The sequence below is a fragment of the Coffea arabica genome, chromosome 7e, assembly GCF_036785885.1.
Source record: "Coffea arabica cultivar ET-39 chromosome 7e, Coffea Arabica ET-39 HiFi, whole genome shotgun sequence".
In the NCBI taxonomy this organism is placed as follows: Eukaryota; Viridiplantae; Streptophyta; class Magnoliopsida; order Gentianales; family Rubiaceae; genus Coffea; species Coffea arabica.
The window spans coordinates 2003777-2022219 of NC_092323.1; the positions used below are offsets into that span (position 1 = coordinate 2003777).

General features: G+C 34.5%; 2 protein-coding genes and 1 long non-coding RNA gene across 5 annotated transcripts; 2 read left to right on the forward strand and 1 right to left on the reverse strand.

The window, feature by feature from the left end:
* Nucleotides 1-208: 208 nt before the first annotated feature.
* On the forward strand, nt 209-4037 carry LOC113722980 (uncharacterized). 3 transcript variants are annotated; one of them, XR_003456863.2, is made up of 6 exons: nt 209-793; nt 2407-2523; nt 2731-2944; nt 3021-3102; nt 3206-3318; nt 3410-3734. It is a non-coding gene; the product is annotated as an uncharacterized lncRNA (long non-coding RNA). The 3 variants fall into 3 exon arrangements; XR_011818394.1 differs by lacking the exon at nt 209-793 and adding an exon at nt 3794-4037 and having other exon boundaries at nt 1528-2523; nt 3410-3689; XR_011818393.1 differs by lacking the exon at nt 209-793 and having other exon boundaries at nt 1536-2523.
* A 3133-nt stretch (nt 4038-7170) lies between these two features.
* Nucleotides 7171-11288, forward strand: LOC113722979 (uncharacterized). The gene is made up of 4 exons (XM_027246228.2): nt 7171-7435; nt 7527-7809; nt 8539-8940; nt 9293-11288. Exons 1-4 carry the CDS (start codon nt 7362-7364, stop codon nt 10511-10513), a joined length of 1980 nt encoding a protein of 659 aa, XP_027102029.2. The 5' UTR covers nt 7171-7361; the 3' UTR covers nt 10514-11288.
* A 2063-nt stretch (nt 11289-13351) lies between these two features.
* Nucleotides 13352-16167, reverse strand: LOC113722977 (uncharacterized). Its single transcript, XM_072059378.1, has 2 exons — nt 15536-16167; nt 13352-14955 (listed from the first exon to the last, which is right to left on the reverse strand). The coding sequence occupies exons 1-2, from the start codon at nt 15593-15595 to the stop codon at nt 13861-13863; spliced, it is 1155 nt and encodes a 384-aa protein (XP_071915479.1). The 5' UTR covers nt 15596-16167; the 3' UTR covers nt 13352-13860.
* Between the last annotated feature and the right edge of the window lie 2276 nt (nt 16168-18443).

Here is an 18443-nt window from a genome sequence, read left to right on the forward strand (position 1 = left end):
CAGAAATGATGAAGAGTCTGTCCTCGTCCTCTACTTTGAACAAAAATTGCGATAGGGCACCATTCGTAGCAGCAGATCCAGCGATTTTGCACTTCTTCCCGGATGCCTTTTCTAGTGATGTGCTTCACTGGTACACTTGAGGAACTACTACACTGTTATCTGTTTATTGGACAGTGCTACAGTGCCTATAGTTATGGTAACAATATTAGGGAAACCTGCTATTATAGGTTTCTATTACCTTTAGTGACAGATCAAATCTTTTAGTGACTTTTTAAATATTATATTAAAATAATTAATATTAACTTTAGTAAGTTTTTAATTAAAACTAGTAAGTATATGCCTGAAAGATAAGATTTAGTCAGAAATAGAAATTTACACTTTGAGTAATTTAATTTACTTATTATTTGACAAAATTTACTTATGTTTAAATTAAACTTACCAATACTGAAAGTAAAAAATGTACATATTTAAGTAAAAAAACGGTTTTGGGTTCCTGAAAACGGTTTTGGGTATCACCTTTCTCTTTAAAGTTATCTACCTTCTTCTTATTCAGTTCCCAGTTCCAATGATACGATTGAATTCCCAGGCAAAGGTTTCCACTTTGATCCACACTTTCTCTTTGTTACAATTGAATAAATCTTCTCACTTCAAAATTTTCATCTTTAGTTCACACTTTGCTTCTATCCTTTCTCATCGTTCGGTTGGGTTTGAGTGCTGCCATATGCAAACACAACAAAAGGGTTAGCGACGGTGGTAGCCAGCCAAAGAGCATATGAAAAATAGCAGTGACGAGGTTAGATCATCATGTTCTCTTGAAATCGTTTGATTATATTGCTGTAATTTATTTATATTTCATTTGTTTTGTTTGTCAAGATTTTTTTGGGAAATCAAGGCTGAGAATTTGAAGATTTTATTGCAATTTTGGGGCCGAAAATGTCCGTTGAAACATCTAGGAAATGGTTGTAGTTTTGATTGTCTACGGGTAAAATATGTTTAATAGCCATGTGAAACATCTAGGAAAGGACTTGAGACCAGGCGTTTAAGTTAAATGTGATTAATTTGTGAATGCATATAAGATGTTTGGTGAAATGTCAAAGAGAAATTTGTATGTTGTGATTGCTACTCTGTGCGGGTGAGAATTACTAATATATTAGTAACTCAACATGAGCTTTATAACTTGAATTCTTCAGGCAAGAGAAGTTTCTCCCGTTTTGGAATTCTAAGTTGATACGCTTGATGGAGCATATGTTATTGAACTGAACTGATCTAGAATCATTGTTGCGAATCTGTTGTTTCTATGGAAATTTATTATCAGCCTCTTGAATTTTTTACTCCATTGTAACGTCTGCAATGCCACGGAAATTTGGCCATTATTACTCTTGTAAATCTGTGTTGCAGAAGCAATTCTTATTACCATCCTATGATACGTGTAGATTTTGTAGAATCACATCTTCCCTCTTCTTCAGTCAGGAAAGGAGAGAAAATTCATAGAACAGTTTCCGACCATCAATCAATTATGGTGTTATACATACTTCATTTTTTTGCATTTTTTTGTTTATTTTTCTTTTGAATGGTGTTGCATGGGGCAAACCTGCGGAATCCAGTGGTCTTTGAGCAAAGGATTGTCAAATGCTGGTTGTTGATACATATAGACACAATCAATTATATCACCGTCTTTGCTCTGTCATGAGAAAAAATTTTGAATTTCATTGTAAAGAGCCAAAGGCATTCAACATAATCTAATCTACCGACCCGCAAATTTGTGACTTTCATTGAACTAAGGATTAGATTATGCTGGTTGTTTCGATATTTTGGACATGTGAATAACTCATCTTCCTCCTAAAAAATTACTAATACGTAAACCCTTACCGGGAGAGTCAAAATAGCTTGTTAATGCCATTGCTATATCATAACGATTAGACTGGAACATAAATCTGTTGAATGGGTTGATTGGAACAAAATTCAGATGAATGGTTTATATGAGAATTGAGGTTTTCAATTAGTTTGATGATGGTTTGTAATATAGAGAGAATGGAGTTCTAATCATAAAATACCTAGAAAAGAAACGGGTTGCCAAGTCGAGAAGATAAGTAAGTTTTTAATTCAAACTAGTAAGTATATGCCTGAAAGATAAGTTTTAGTCAGAAATAGAAATTTACACTTTGAGTAATTTAATTTACTTATTATTTGACAAAATTTACTTATGTTTAAACTAAACTTACTAATACTAAAAGTAAAAAATTTACATATTTAAGTGAAAAAATCACCGGGTTTCTAAAAATGATTTTGGGTTGCTGAAAATGGTTTTGGGTTCCTGAAACACTTTCGGGTATCACCTATCTCTTTAAAGTCATCTGTCTTCTTCTTATTTAGTTCTCAATTCCAACGATACGATTGAATTCCCAGGCAAAGGTTTCCACTTTGGTCCATACTTTCTCTTGGTCCAATTGTTGTTGCTACAAAGGGACAAAAGGCAAAACAGTCCACTCACAAGCGAAAGCGAAGACGATGCAAAAATTGCAAGTAATCACCTACTCTTAAAATTGACTTATTCTACGGTTAGAATAGCTTTGCAAAACCAGATATGAATGAGCAATGCTAAATTTCATCCACTCATTGGCTTTATGTTAGAAGGCCAAAAATGTTAGTTATATATGTACACTTCATATACGCCTTTATAAATTCAATCTTATTGTTTATGGATTGTGCTTGGCAATTTTTTTCCCGTAGGTCATTTGGACATGATAGACGAAAATGTACTAAAGTGTGCACAGATGCATATGAAACTCACAATTATGATCATGTTGGGGCACCCAATAATGTTGAGAATGTAAATTTGAATCTGATAGGATCATCCGATGGCCTATTGCAATCAGATTCACAGCATGGATGCAATAAGGAATTAATGGATAGTAATTGGTTTCAAATCATTCTTCCTGGTCAGGTAATGTGTAGCTTGCTTTTATTTATTTTTGTGTGAAGGCATGAAATATAATGGTGCTCTATTTGCATTTGTATAGGCATTAATGTGGGCATGCAATCCTTCATTAATCCAAAGTCATGTACAAAACACTAGCTTGTTAGGAGATGAAAAGTATTCAGGTACATTTTTCCTTCTTCACGCCTAAGTTTTATGTTATTTATTTGCTATGATTATGTGTTGTTGTGGCCTTTTTTTAATACAAATCTTGTGATGGTTTTGTAGTGAATGAACCAGATTTCAGCCAAGACCATTAAGGAATTTTATTCTTGAGAGAGTACAAATGTTTTTGCACGTCTTTGCTCAAAGCTTTTAGGATGATTTAAGTTTCTTCGAAGGTAGTTTAATGCGTTTTGATTGTAAATCTGAACATAATCTCCTTAGTTTGCAATTTCTGGTGTTTACTTGTTTTAATGTGAATAATTTCAGCTTGCTTGGAAAAAAGTTTGGTGATCAAATTTCAGATATTGTTAGCATCCAAGTGCTCTTGGGTTTGTAAACCAGAAATGTCAATCCAAACTGAAGCTTTTGATAGTGATATTAGAGCCCTTGATGCTGGTGATCAAATTTTCAAATCAAGTTACTAGCCTTTTGATTGCTTCAGATTTCTGAAGCCAAAGTCTTTGTGCTCTAAATTCAGTTCTTGGCCATGTAATCTTGTCATGCTTAGATAGCTATATCTAGTGTCCTGCCAGCTTAATTTTGATGCGTAAGTATCAATTATTAAAAGTTAGATTCATTCTGATGCTCAAAATGAGCCGTTTTCTCCTATTTTGAAATACCAATTTCATATCAAATGTCTTGTGCATGTAGATTTTGCTGTTTACTTCAAATTGGACTGGCTTACTTGATGAGCAGAACTCGAAAAGCAACTCAAATACTCATGTTATACAATACTCAGCACACGGTTTTTTAGGCTTTAAAACGTCATTAATGAAAGTTACCCATTCGGTTGTTTAGGAATGTTAGGAGATTCGTCAAATTCAAATGACGATGCCTGAAACTTGTACTTATCCCCAAATTTGTGTTGTAGTACAGTATCAAGATCTTGCACCTATTCCATTCACCTATAAAAATTATGATTATCATAAAATGACATTTTATAATAATTTACATACTATTTGCCAATTAAAAGCAAGTTTCATAAAAAATGTGCATGTAAATCCATATTGTGAATGATACGAAATATATTTGAAACTCACGAAACTTAATATATGGGTAAATTTACTATAATTTTAAAAGATTACGCTACATTAGATACGATCACTTTACCTTTTATACTTGTGACCTAGAAAATAAATTTATTAAAACACATAACATTTATAAATGATGCATACATTTATTAAAATGCTTAAAACGCAAAACATTTATGAATGAAACATACAATCATTATTATACATTTATGTTACCAACAACTACTAACTATAATATTAAGTTTCAACCATTAATAAAAAAATCTTAGCACTAGTTTAAATAAACTTCTTAATACTTGTTTCATATAAGTTTCTTTAAGTAATATAGTAAATTTATGCCACAAACTAGTAAGTTTTGATGATTAACCAAATTATTATTCTTTCAACAAGATTTACTATTAATCTATAAAAACTTACTATTATTTGAACTAAACTTACTCCCCACAAAACTAAGTTTCGAATGTAGAGTAGTAATTTAATTTTTAAAAAAAGTAACTTTCATTTTTATTTCGATTTACTTTTTGAAACATAAATAGGATAACACTTATATGACCATTTTCGATTTATTTTTTATTTACTTTTAGCGGCCATTTGATTATTTGATAGGCTTATCCACCTAAATAGGATAACACTTAAAAATAAGAAAGTAAGTTTTCCATCTAAAATAGTAAGTTAACAGTAATAAATTAGTAACTTTTATACTTCAAAATGTAAATTGGAATAAATATTAAACTTACTTTTTAAATAAATAAATTACTACTTTATATCCCAAACTTACTTTTTATAGTGTAAGTTTAATTCATGTAATAGTAAGTTTTAATACATAAATAGTAATTCTTACTGATAACATGGTAAAATTGATTAATAATCAAAATTTACTGATTTATGAGACACATGTACTATTTTACTTTAAAACATATTTCAAACTAGTGTTAGGGAATTTATTTGAAATAACGATAAGATGTTTTATTAATGATTAATTTTTAGTACCTTAGTTAGTAAGTACTCATAATATACCTGTATAATACAAGATTATAGTTAACATTTAAAAAAATTTATTTACATATTTTAAAATACTATGGAAAAAAGTTTGACTTTTCACATAATCTCGTAAAATATGTAATAAAATTTTGTCGTATTATAAGTTTTTAATTATTTTCAATTTTTGAAAAGTTTGAAAGTTTGGATAATAATAACAACAAATCTTCCTAGTTATATATAGAATATTACTTGTTTATATATCAAAATTTTTATAAATTAACACCTATGAATATAATAAAATGATAAAGTTTTAATAAATTTACATCTGAGACACAAGAAATAATAAGAGTAAAAGCCTAAACAAAATGAGAAATAATATAATAACAAAAATTATAAATTTAGTATAACAATTAATATAAGAAAATTAAATTAAATTTAGAAGGTAAATTAAATAACAATGTCAAGGTTAGAGGTCATGGTAAATGTTACAAATTTTAGGAGAAAGTATGTACTGTAAAAATGGTTTAATAATTTTCTATTAAGCATAACTATTGCATACAAAAGGAAAAGATATTTGATTTTATTTTGCTTTGATTAGAAGAACTTGTACTAGTAATAAAAGAAATTTCAATTCAACAATCAACGTGTACATGATTACAGTAATTTTTTAGTCATTTAGACTAATATGTGTCATAAAGTAGTCAGATTTAGTCGTTTGTGAATTCATAATTTTAACAGTTTACATAAAATTCATCTATTAAAAATTATGATTATTATAAAATGCCCTTTTATAATAATTTACTTACCATTTGCCAATAAAAAAAGAGTTTGATAGAAAACATATGGATACAAATCCATAATGTAAATGATACAAAGTATGTTTGAAAGTCACAAAACTTAACATATGGGTAATTTTACTATAATTTTCAAAGATTATTCTATGTTAATACAACTTTAATTTTTATACTTGTGACCCAGAAAATAAATTTATTAAGATTTTACCATTTTATTAAATTCATAGGCATTAATATATGAAAATTGCGTACCATTTTATTATATTCATCGGTGTCCATATATGGAAATTGTGATGTATAGATAAGTGCAATTCTATATATAACTCAAAAGATTTTTTTTTACTGTCATCCAAACTTTTTAACCTTTTACAAATTCAAAAATAATTCAAAATTTATAATATGACAAATTATTCTTACATATTTTATAAGGTCATATGCAAAAAAAAAGTTTTCATAGTTTATTTAAAATGCTTAAAACATATAACATTTATAAATGATACGTACAATTGTGTATCATACATTTACATTACGAGTAATTACTAACTATAATACTAAGTTTCAATTATTAATAAAAAATCTTAGCATTATTTCAAATAAACTTCCTAATACTTGTTCCATATAAGTTTCTTTAAGTAAAATAGTAAATTTATGCCATAAACTAGTAAGTTTTGATGATTAACCCAAATTTACTATTCTATCAACAATATTTACTATTAGTCTATAAAAACTTACTATTATTTGAACTAAACTTACTCTCCAAAAAGTAAGTTTTAGATATAGAGTAGTTATCTACTTCAAAAAAAAAGTAAGTTCCATATTTCTTCAAATTTACTTTTTGAGACATAAAAGTTACTAATTTCTTGAGTTAACTTACTATTTTTAATGTAAAACTTACTAACCATATTTTTAGGTACTATTTTATTTAGATGACCAGTATAACAGGTAATCAAATGGTCGCTAAAAGTGTTTTTACCTGTTATATCAGGTAAAAACAGTTTCGTTATCATAACGCTCGTTACTTCAGACTTTTCCCTGTTTATTATATTTTTATTATACGTTTGGAGCCACAAGCGAAAGGATAGGAACATCCGATCCATCCCTCCGCCCGCATGAATTTTCAATTTTGGAGCAACCCATTAGTTAAGCGAACGACGTCGTTAGCTTCAACCCATAAATTAAACGAGTCGAGCGAGAGCCCACGTCTAATATTTTTCTAAAACCCCTAAAAAAACCCACAGCAGCAATAAGCAAAAATATCTGTGGTTGCATCCTCCTCCAAATTCCCAATCCATTGGAAATGCAATCTTCATCTTCGACTTGCTAGGTGATTTAAATAGAGAAAATATATATATATATATATACACAAGATCAAATCATAACGGCAGCCTTTTAGATCATCATATATTGGCCATAATGTTGGCTGCTAAAAATCTTCAAAGACAGTCCCTCAGAGCCCTCTCTTCTCTCTTCTTCTTCAATTCCTCCAAGTAATGCTCCTTCTGTTCTATGTGTGTCTCTCTCCGTTTGCTTTTTGAATTCTTGCTAAAGTTTTCTTTCTTTCTTTCTTACTTTTTAAAGGAATGCGGTGAAGGGTGAAGGAGATGGTTGGACGAAATGGGGCGGCGGCGGCGTGATTGAGGGGAGTGTTTTTCCTGTGAAAGATGTGTGTTTTGTTTCAATGAGGAGAGTGTGGAATGGCTTCGACGGGGCTCGGGGATTGTCAGCCAAGAGTATGAGGAGCAAAGTGGAGAGGCGGATGCGAAAGGAATCGGGCAAAACCTTGAGAGAGATTCGGCGGGCTAAGAAGTTGAGGAAGAAATTGATGACTGACGAGGAACGCCTTATTTACAATCTCAGAAGAGTACGTTGCTCCTCTTTATTCTTTTTTAACTCCAATTATCTCTTCTTCACCTCCATCCTTTTCAAAGCATCAAGTTTTGTTCTTTCCCTTCAACTAGTCGAATTATATCCTTTAGTGACCAAGTGCAGGATGAATTTCCTGAGAAGTGAAAGAAATTACTGATGACGAATTTAGTAAAATAATGGCTATGCACCTTGAGGTGTGCTCTATGTGAAGGACAAAATATTGAGAATTTTCGTTTGATCAGTTCCATGATTAAGAGAACATGGTTCATTAGTGGTTCTGCTATGCTTTCTTTTTGCGCACTTGTGATTTACATTCACATATGCCTCTATAGTATTCGATCTCTGTTGTCTTGTGTTTGATACTTTTGGTTTATGGGAATCATTAGTGGCGGATTTTGTGGATGGAGTTTGATACTTTTGCTTCGCTACTCAGATCTTGTTAGTGGGATGAATTGTACTGTCTGTGTGGTTCTGTCTTATGTTACAGTACGGATCTTCTTTCGTGTCACTCCACACTTAATTCTCTCTTTGCTGATGAGATGGTCATATATAACCAATAAGCTAATACATGATGCGTATTAGCTGTTATCAGCTGCTGATGATATATGGCATCTCATTTTTTTGCTGTGCATTAGCATAAAAATATCTTTAGAACTCATTTCTTCTGTGATGGCATACCAGCTTATTGTCTTACGTTAGATATGTCTGTTTTGAACTAGTGTAGGCAAAGAAAAAGGTGGCATTGCTTCTGCAGAAGCTGAAAAAATATGAGCTTCCTGAGCTACCACCTCCATGCCATGACCCTGAGCTATTAACTCCCGAGCAACTGCAGGCATATAAGAAGATTGGCTACAGAAATAGAAATTATGTTCCTGTTGGAGTTCGTGGAGTCTTTGGTGGAGTTGTACAAAATATGCACCTCCATTGGAAGTTTCATGAGACCGTACAGGTTTGTTGCGATAACTTCCCCAAGGAAAGGATTAAGGAAATGGCTAGCATGCTGGCAAGACTGAGTGGGGGAATTGTGGTTAACGTGCATAATGTGAAAACAATCATAATGTTTCGTGGCAGAAACTATCGGCAACCAAAGAATTTGATACCTATCAACACTCTTACAAAGAGGAAGGTCAGTTATGTAGCTTTCTTCTCTGTTTTATGCCATTTTATTGCCTGCAAGGTGATTTACTAACTCTAAAGTTGTTTGCCTTTCCAATTTTATTCTTCCAAGCTTATGCTTCAGAGTTTTTTTTTTTTTAATATCCTTCTTGTAAGCGTCTGTACTTATTGGAACTTACATGTATACTACCAAGTCAAGCTTTTCTAAAGGATTTAAATTGTCTGGAAATGGTGCCAAAAATTGCCTGCTGGAAAATATTTGTAGAAAATGAAAGGTTTAACTGGGGAGTTTCGTTTTAGAACATTGGAAGTGTGGATTTGTTAAATAATTCATTCTTTGACTTGTTATCTTTGTTTTGCAGGCATTGTTCAAAGCCAGATTTGAACAAGCACTAGAATCTCAGAAACTAAACATTAAGAAAATCGAGCAGGAGCTCCGCCGGAAGGGAGTAAATCCTGATGATCCTGTTGCAATGGCTAGTATCCAAAGAGTAGCTTCAACATTCTTCAATGCAATTGACAAGAAAGAAGGAAGCCCCTACGTCTTCCAGAGGGACAAAAAGACAGAGATGGTGTCTATTAGCGATCTGCAACAATCACAATCTGCTGAAGACAGTGACCAGGAGGAGCTTGACAGATTCATAGCTGAGATAGAGGATGCAGCTGATAAAGAATGGGCTGCTGAGGAAGCTGCAGAGAAAGAAGAGTTTGGAAAAATCAGATACTGGAACAAGGAAGATTCAGGTGATAGATTCAGAAGATCTGAAAAGATTGGAGGTGATGAATCTGATGATAATATCAGAGGAAGGACACAGAACTGGAGTAGTGCGCGTGGCAGGGAAAGAATCACTGCTTCTGATGATGACGATGGAGATATGTCTGAGGATGATGGTGGATGGGATTCCAATGATAGTCAGGATGTAAGTAATGATGAGACTGATTGTAGTGACTCTGGTGAAGCTCGTGACCGATTTTCTGGGCACAAAGTAGCAAGAAGGCAACAAGATAAGATTCTTAGAAGCAGTAAAAGCACAAGCTTCAGCAGAAATGAGAAATCTAAGTTACGTGTAGAAAAGGTTGTCAAAGATTCCATTTCAGATGGTATGTTGAGTGATCTGGAAGATGTCATGTACGAATCAGATGATAGGGAAAGGCAGAATGTGATGAAATCTAGAGCTCCTGGTTACAATTACCAGAGCAGTACCGATGAGGATGACTATGATCATACGAGGACAGGTAATAAAGATGGTATTGGTAGGATAAAGAGTCCTCCAAATGATGCTGACAGTTCTGCAGCAATTCACCTGGATTTTGGGGTATCAAGGGCAGGGAGTATGAAGGACAATAAAGCCTTGAGAGGCAATTCTGGGGGAGATTGGGGAAGACCTAATGCTGCGATTTCTCATATGTTTAGTGAGTCAGATGCTGAAGAAAACCTTGTCCCAGGAACATCGGAGAATTGTAAGGATTACATTTACAATGAGGAAAATTATGAGCTGAAGAAGGATAACCAGAAGAATAATGGGCATGGCAGAAATATCAAAAACTTTAAAGAGTTAGATGAAACTTGGGATAGTGATTAGTTAAGTTAGGATGCAACTTGATTGTAACATGTTAAGAGTAACCAACCAATACTGGAGATGCACCTCTGGGGCAAGAGCAGGTAATAGGGTAAATATGACAGCTAGATCACTCCATGGATGTTAATTGTAAAGCAAACAGAAAGACTGGAGCAAAATATTTCAGAGGGTTCTTGTCCTGTGAGAGCAACTGGAAGTTCTCTCTAGTTTTTGTTGAGATGGGCTAAAACGAACCAAACATGCTAGCCTATAGACTATTTAAGAATGTACGCTGTGCGCAATGGTGTTCCATTATTTGGTAGGATGGTCAGTGTCCAATCTTTTCCAATTGTTCAGCAGCCTGTTTGTGTTTCTTGGGTTGCGGACATATTTGCTACTACGGATGTTTTGAGGAGTACTTGGTTCTGTTTATGCGGACCAGGTTCTGTCTATACAGATAACTGGACTTGCTCTGAAACCTTGATGCATTTTCAAGGGCTTGCAGTTGGAAACCACAATCTGAACTACTCAAAAGACAAACTGGAGGTGTGATATCTGCTTGGCATTTTTTTCCCTGGCATGCAAAATTGGAGTTGGAGGGTATTTTTCTGGGAAACATGGCATGGACAGTGTCCCATTCGAGCAATAATAAATGTTGACACGGTGAATTTTCTGTCAGTTTCAGCATCCACTCCAGCCTACTGTATTATCTACTTTGAGAAAACAATGCTTTATTGCCTGTCATGTTGTCGCTCTTTCGTCTATCCTATATGAAAACATTGTGATTCGAGTTTTGAGATGAGGATGTTTGCAGTTATGGTAAAGGTTTTTTAGGTACGTATAAACGGCAAGTAATAATGAAATGAGGGAATGGAGACAGAATAGTAGTCAAAGACTCAACTCTTTTGAGACAAGTACAAGTGGAGAACTGGGGATTGGTGAGGCTGCCAAACTCAACTTCTTGAACTCTTTAATAGCTAGTGCAAATTCAATAGCATATAACACGTTTAGTTCTGGGATGCATCCATGCATGGATGAATTTCGAAAAGGTTATCTAGAAGGAGAGGGTAATGAGTATTGCCTAAAGTCTTAGCTGTTTTTTTGGCACATAGTCCTCCTGAACTTCTTGGTAGAAATGCACTTTGGTAGGTAAATTTATGGTGGAAAATTCAGCACCGTTTGTAAAGTCTGGTAACTTTTCCGAAATGGCTTGATTAAGTTGTTATGAATGTGCTCCAAAAAAAAAATAAAAAGTTATGAATGTTGTTTGTTCAACGAAAAGTGTGCTTAGTTTTGATCCTCGATGGGTCGTGAATGGTGCCTTTGGAGCTAGTTGTTGGGAAGCCAATTGAGAACCCCGTTGGGGAGGTGAGAGAGTTTCTATTAAAGGTGGACAAAACTGAAAACGCTAGCTCTTTAAACAAGAGCAGACAAATGTATGACAAACCGTTTATCTAAGTTCCTGAGGCTCTGTTTGGGATTGCGGTGCTTTTGTTAAAAAAGTACTTTTAAAGTGTTTAGTGAATATCATTCCATAAAATTAGGAGTCGAGTTTTTTATGTTAAAAGTATTTTTAGCAAAAACTCAAATTTGGTGTTTTTAAAATAGCTTTCATAATTTATAATAATAATAAAAAAAAAGAAACATCAAATTTAATCATTTTATCTTAGATTATGAGCCAAATAAAGAGATAAATACTTTTAAAAATTTCTAAATTACACATTATTCGATGCAAAAAGCACTTATTGAAATGCGTTTTCAAAAAATATATTTAAAAGCATTTAAATAGTTAATAAGTACTTTTATTAAAAGCTTTATTGAAAAAGTACTTTTTAATGAATCACCGCAACTCCAAACGGCCCTTAATGTACCATAAGATAGAGCCAAACGTGGATTAGAAATACAAATACTACCGTGCGAGCAATTTTTAATAAGAGATGCATTTGCACAGAGCCCTAAAGTTGTTCAACTTAACAACCAATATATTATTGTTCTTGATTATCTGGAAATTTCTTTTATTTAACCGGACACTGAACTTGGAATTGGTCCCGGAATCCCAAATCTTTCTGGAACCGGGAAAGGTGACTTTGAAGTCAAAATTCCAACTTCTGGTCAGACAGACAACAAATGTAATGTTTCCTTAAAAGCGTTTGAAGCCCAAAGTGTGAACTAACCTAGTTTTGGTCTGTCCTTTGGAAAAACCATGCATGCAACTGTGTGTCGGCTAAGAACGGAAGGGGCGGTAGAAATTTCACCACTCCTTCCTGGAAGCATCGCAGCAAGATGCAAGGTATCATCTTTAATTAATAGACGGTGGTATTTATGTTGGCGTAGAGAGTGAATCCTTTTGCACAAGATAAAAAGATGGGTCCAGTTTGCAGTTGTAAAGTAAAGGTCGTATGCTCCAATAAGAAGAAGTTGTTGACTACCCTCTTCCTATCCAAATAACAACGGGGTTCACCACAGGGGGACACGTGACATTCCAGTCGAAACCTGACAAACCACCACCCCGGTGGCCATAATCGAATAATTATGGTGGTGGTGGTTCAATTCAGAATACGCACTTGGAAAAAGAACCAACTTGAATTCAGAGCACATTTGTAGTCAGATCAAAGTGCAAAGAAGCCGAAACCACATCACATCACATGCTAGTCGTAAATTTTTGGTCTACTGCAACAACCGTCTTACAAAGCCTAGGAATTGTTCCTTGATCCTTAAAGTTTTGTCAAACTTGCTCTAGATTCAGTCACCAGCAATACTGAAAATTTCACTCAAGTCTCAACAGTTCACAAAATTCAAAATAAGTGGTCTCTGCAAGAAAATTACGAGGGTAAACCGAAGAAAGGTAAGCAGAATCCAAGATGGAAAGGAACGTACACGAACAATGCATAAATGCCTCGGGTGGAATAAAGTCAGCTCTACAGCTAATGGAATCTTTGCTCAGTCAGATGATTGTGTAAATTAGTGTCAAAAAAAAAAAAAGAAGAACAAAAGGCAAAACAAAGTTCCTACACAAAGAAAATCCTGAGAAATGCCATGTAACTCTACAGCATCTTCAGGGTTATGCAGCAACAGTGAAGCAGAGTTTGTCCACAACTCTCACGTCATTACGCCCTAATCATTCTCCCAACTTGGTAAACAATGCAGCAATACAGACAAAGTTTACCCAGTAAACCAGCAAGCCATCCATTCTTCCCTGCTTTACTCAGACATAATGACCTAAATCTTGTTGAAACCATCAAGGCATGTGGCCATATCCGAAAACTGTATATGTCATCACCATCAGTTACACTGCATACCTATCATGGTGCAGGACATGTTCTGCCTCTCTGTTGATAACCTAAGCACCTCACTCTCTTACTCCAGCCATGTCAGCCTTCTCTTCTACAGTTCCCAGGTAAAAGGTATTTGTACTTGTCAGCATTGTCCAATAAATGAGCAGGAAGATGAACTCCTGAATAAGAATGAGGAATCGGTCCCAACCTCCTAATGATATCCTTGAATGTGTACTCCTCTGGAAGCATGTCATATAAATCAGCTCCTCGGCAGATAATATCTTGAATCCTCTTGGGGTCCAAATAATGAGAGAACCTCACTCGATCATTATGGCTGTAGGCTTTCATCTTGAATATAAAATCACTGATATGGCGGAAACAAAAGCTACAATGCCACCCTGCATCCGATAAGAGATAGTCAGTCTGACGATAGTGTGCATACCTAGTTTTCCCCCTCCGGTACCTATGTACTGAAGCTCTCCAGCTTTTGGAGTCGAAGTAGAACTCAAACGAGTACAAGTAGTTCCTCAGCTGAAGGTGAAGAATCTGAGGGATGTCATCACACCATCTTAAGAGATTAATCGTGTGCCTGCTCGGAATTTCATCAACGTCAGACATTATCAGCAAATCATCATCCTCAATTCCAGCTATTTGGAGAAGCTGGTCAAGTGCCACCCTCTGATATGCCTCTTCAATAAATGGGTTTTCGCCTCTTCGAAATCTTCCCCCAATTGTTCCATATGTCAACCTCTGCTCAACGAATTTAAACTTGTCCCGACTCAGCGCAAAAAAGTAGGGCTTCGGTAAAGCAGTAAACGTCGAATTTGATTCAAGAAGAACATACTGTGTCACATAAGGATACAACTCTTTCCAGCGGATTGTAAGCATGTCTACTTCATTATTAAACAATACAGCATCATAGACACGTCTGGGAAATTCACGTACTCCCCAACCGTGAAGCTTGCAAAGATTCTCCATCGTGATGTTCTCATGGTAATAGTGAGTCATCTCAATAAATGGCTTAGGAGGAGATTGCCATAATGGCCGCAGAAAGTAGGTCACCTTCTGCCCATGAAAGTAAGCACCAACTATGCATGTTGGCACAAACAAAAACAAAACGATCAGCGTCTTGACATCTAGCCCTTGACAGAAACAGCGCAGTCTTGACATGCTCAACGGTGAGTTTGAGGTCTGCAGCAAATTCAAAATAACAACTTTCTAAGATGCTCAGTTATTGAAGAATCAAGCCAAAGAAGCAGCACTGGTCATTGATGCCATACGGTACACCAATATGTGTATTGTGAAATTCCTAAAAGCTACACATAACTGTAACATACAAAACATCCAGAACCAATAATATCCTCCTCCAATGTTCAATTGACTAGTTGCTACTTCACTAAGTAAGCGATACAAATGGGCAAACAAAATAAATAAACACAACACGTTCACCACTCGAGCATATGATCAAGGAAAATGGAAGTGAAGCAGGGGAAAAGAGAGGACGTGTGCAAGAAGAATAACAGATATTGCTGGTTTTACCAAATTCAAAAAAAAAAAAAAAACAGTAATAACGAGAATTTATCCTGTTATATGCATGGATATATGTTGAAGAACATCCCAAATAATCCCACAAAATGGAAAAAAAAAATCCAAGAAAAATCATTTGCATACCCACAGAAACAAACACGAAGTCTTCAACTTCTTTTTAACGGTGATTAGTGAAGAAACATATAACTAGACAGAAAATTAGTTAACGAAGAAAACAACAAACCTGGCTACCGCAAACGTCTTCACAAATATCGTCACTTTTCTTATACCCATCAGACATCATAGGCTCCTTAATTTAAGGGAATATCAGTACACCACTCCAAAAAAAAAAAAAGAAAGAAAAGGCCGGGTCCAGGATCAGCCTTTCCCCTCTTTGTCCGCTTTTCTCTCCGTGGGAGGAAATCCACTGATATACAGAGAAAACCCCTGATCAAATCTAGGCTTCAATTACAAAACACGGATGGAAATTGCAATTGCCCATAACGGGACGGTCTGAAATTTGGACGGTGGGTGGGGGTGGGGGAAGGGAAGTGCATGTACGCGCTTTCTGAAATTTGCAATGATAACTTGGAGACGCCAATTAATTACAGGCCTTGAATGGATGGATATTGGGTCTGCGTCTGGGTTTGGGTCTGTCAAGAAAGCTACATATATAACAACATGTTCTGGGAATATATGCGTTGAGGTTGACGTTATTGCCTTTGTTTGTTTCCTTCCTTCTTTCTCTCTTTCCTGTGTATGAGGGATGTCTCTCTCTTTCCTCTGTCTCTAATGGTGTTTTAAAGATGGGGAGGAAAGAGAGAAGAAAACATTCATTCTCCTTACAAGAGAGACGGAGAAGAGAAAGAGGAGAGTGGAGGGTAAAAGTGTTGATCGAGGAGATCTTTTGAATTCCTAAATTTAAAAGAAAAAGGGAAATAAAGGAGTAGAAATTGCGGGGCAGTTCCGTTCCGGAGATGAGAAGGAGAATTAATTAAATTCATATCCACATAGAAATAGTAAAAAAGTAAATCCTATCAGTATCAGACTGTCAGGTAAAAGAAAGAGAATATGGAAAAAGAGATTCAGATAGGATTGGTTTGAATTGAGGGACAGGTGGCAGCACCAGTCGATAACAATTAGCGTTGCAGCTTAAATTTGATTTTCCAAAAATTAATCTTTTACCATAATGGGATATTTGTGTCTCTGCATTTATATACTTAATCCTCTCAACTTGTTGCTACATTTCACTCCGAACTAATTTAAATCCTGTAACAATTATGAACCTAAAGTTGTCACCGAATAACTATATTTTTTATTATCCTAAAACAAGATAGATGACAAATTAAAGCCCAAAGGTGACCAATTTGGGTATTTTAATTTGATCATTCCTTTAGGAAAAATAATTATCCGACACAGATAGAATAAATAAATATCAGCATCCAAAGCTAATAGCCACAGAAGACACAAGGCCCCGATCCCATGATATTATATACTACCGTTATCCCATTAAAAGTGTCATATTTTTCATTTTAAAATATTTCAAAACATTTGTCACGTTAAAAAAGTCAAATTGCCTTTTCGTCTCTCTTTCTAATATAGTCACTCTTTTGCAATCATATACATGTTATCATTCACTTTTAAATTTTGAATTTGTGGGAGTAAAATTAGAAAGAGAAACACAAACATCACAGTCAAACCACTATTTTAAAAAAGTTTTAGATTCCCGAAACATGACTAAATAATTGAAACGGAGGGAGTACTATTTTTCTAACTTGTTGCTCAATAATCATTCATTAACACATTTAAATTACGCCCAAGTGAATAAACACAATCATAATATTTGTACAACTCTATTTAGATTTTTTTTTTTTTTGGATTCAAATTGACCATAATTTGTTAAAGAAACTAACACCTGAGATCTCTATTAAGACGAATATCCATTAAATACCGATCACCCCAAAGCGTATTGGACAATCATGATATTCAAATACTATTGCCTTCTTGAGCTCTTGCACCCTCCCAAATTTAGTTGTGCCTACCATATATGTTTTGCCATTTGGCTTGAAATACATGGAGATGATGTGCAAGAAACTAAAAATAGTCGGTCATTATCATTGCGCTTTTGGTGCATTTGGCTGAATCGGATAAAACGAGCAGCTCTTAATTAAAGAGAATTAATTGGGGTTCAAGAATAAAATATTTAATTCACGTTAATTGTTTGGAACAACTTATGGACAAATTACACGGTTTTGAACGTATGCTCCTTTATTGTGTTAATTACTATGGAGTATGTATGTGATCTCCTTAATGATCCAAAAAGGATTAATTAACACCAATCTGTACTAATGATGGACCACCTACCTAAAAGAAATAGAAGGATTAATTGGGAGCGTACGAGGTGCCGCTGCAATTTTGGTCTCGGGTTCCTTGTCATTAGCGATGGCTGTTTCAACTTTCATGGTCGCATGTCACAAGTCAGAACGGCAATAACAATTACTACTGCTGACAACAACAACGGTTCTACTTCAGATTTTCCAACTTCCAAAGCACTAGATTACCTCCCATTTGACTATTGACGAGGTCCGTCAAGACGCGCAATTAATTTCCCCCCTTGGAAGTCCAAAGAACATACACAATCAACTACTAGAATAAATCTCCACTCCTTTTTATATCTATAGCAAGTAACAAAAACAACGTACCGTAATTGAGAAATAAGAGGTTGGTTTGAGTGGTATGATTTTTTTTTATGTATGTCTAATAGTGTGTTTGATAAAAATGAAATATGAAATCTAAATTTATTAAATTGTTAAATATTAAAATTGATATGTTTGAGCATGGACAAGGGATCGGTACAGTTTGTCAGAAAATCGTTCGAACCGATTTTGTACAAAATGTATAAGATGTAATTTTGTATGTATATGGTGTAACTCATTTTCAACAATGTGTAATTATAGAACAAAATTTTATGAGTTCCATACATGGTGTGAAAAACTAAAATATAAGATGCAATTTAGACCTTTTTTTTTTTTGGCTAAATCTTGGCCATGAACCTTTAGGAACCATTCATGCCCCTCCTCCATTTGAGCGTATATCATATTAAATGATAAGTGAATAATTTATCACTTATTTTTTAGAGCTAGTTTTGCCTA

Excerpts from the sequence above, each read along its gene's own strand:
- LOC113722979 (XM_027246228.2), top strand. The coding sequence starts at position 7,362 with ATGTTGGCTGCTAAAAATCTTCAAAGACAGTCCCTCAGAGCCCTCTCT. Across the intron at positions 7,436-7,526 it reads TTCTTCTTCAATTCCTCCAA|GAATGCGGTGAAGGGTGAAG; the intron begins GTAATGCTCCTT and ends TACTTTTTAAAG. Across the intron at positions 7,810-8,538 it reads TTATTTACAATCTCAGAAGA|GCAAAGAAAAAGGTGGCATT; the intron begins GTACGTTGCTCC and ends GAACTAGTGTAG.
- LOC113722977 (XM_072059378.1), bottom strand. The coding sequence starts at position 15,595 with ATGATGTCTGATGGGTATAAGAAAAGTGACGATATTTGTGAAGACGTT. Across the intron at positions 14,956-15,535 it reads AAGACGTTTGCGGTAGCCAG|ACCTCAAACTCACCGTTGAG; the intron begins GTTTGTTGTTTT and ends AATTTGCTGCAG.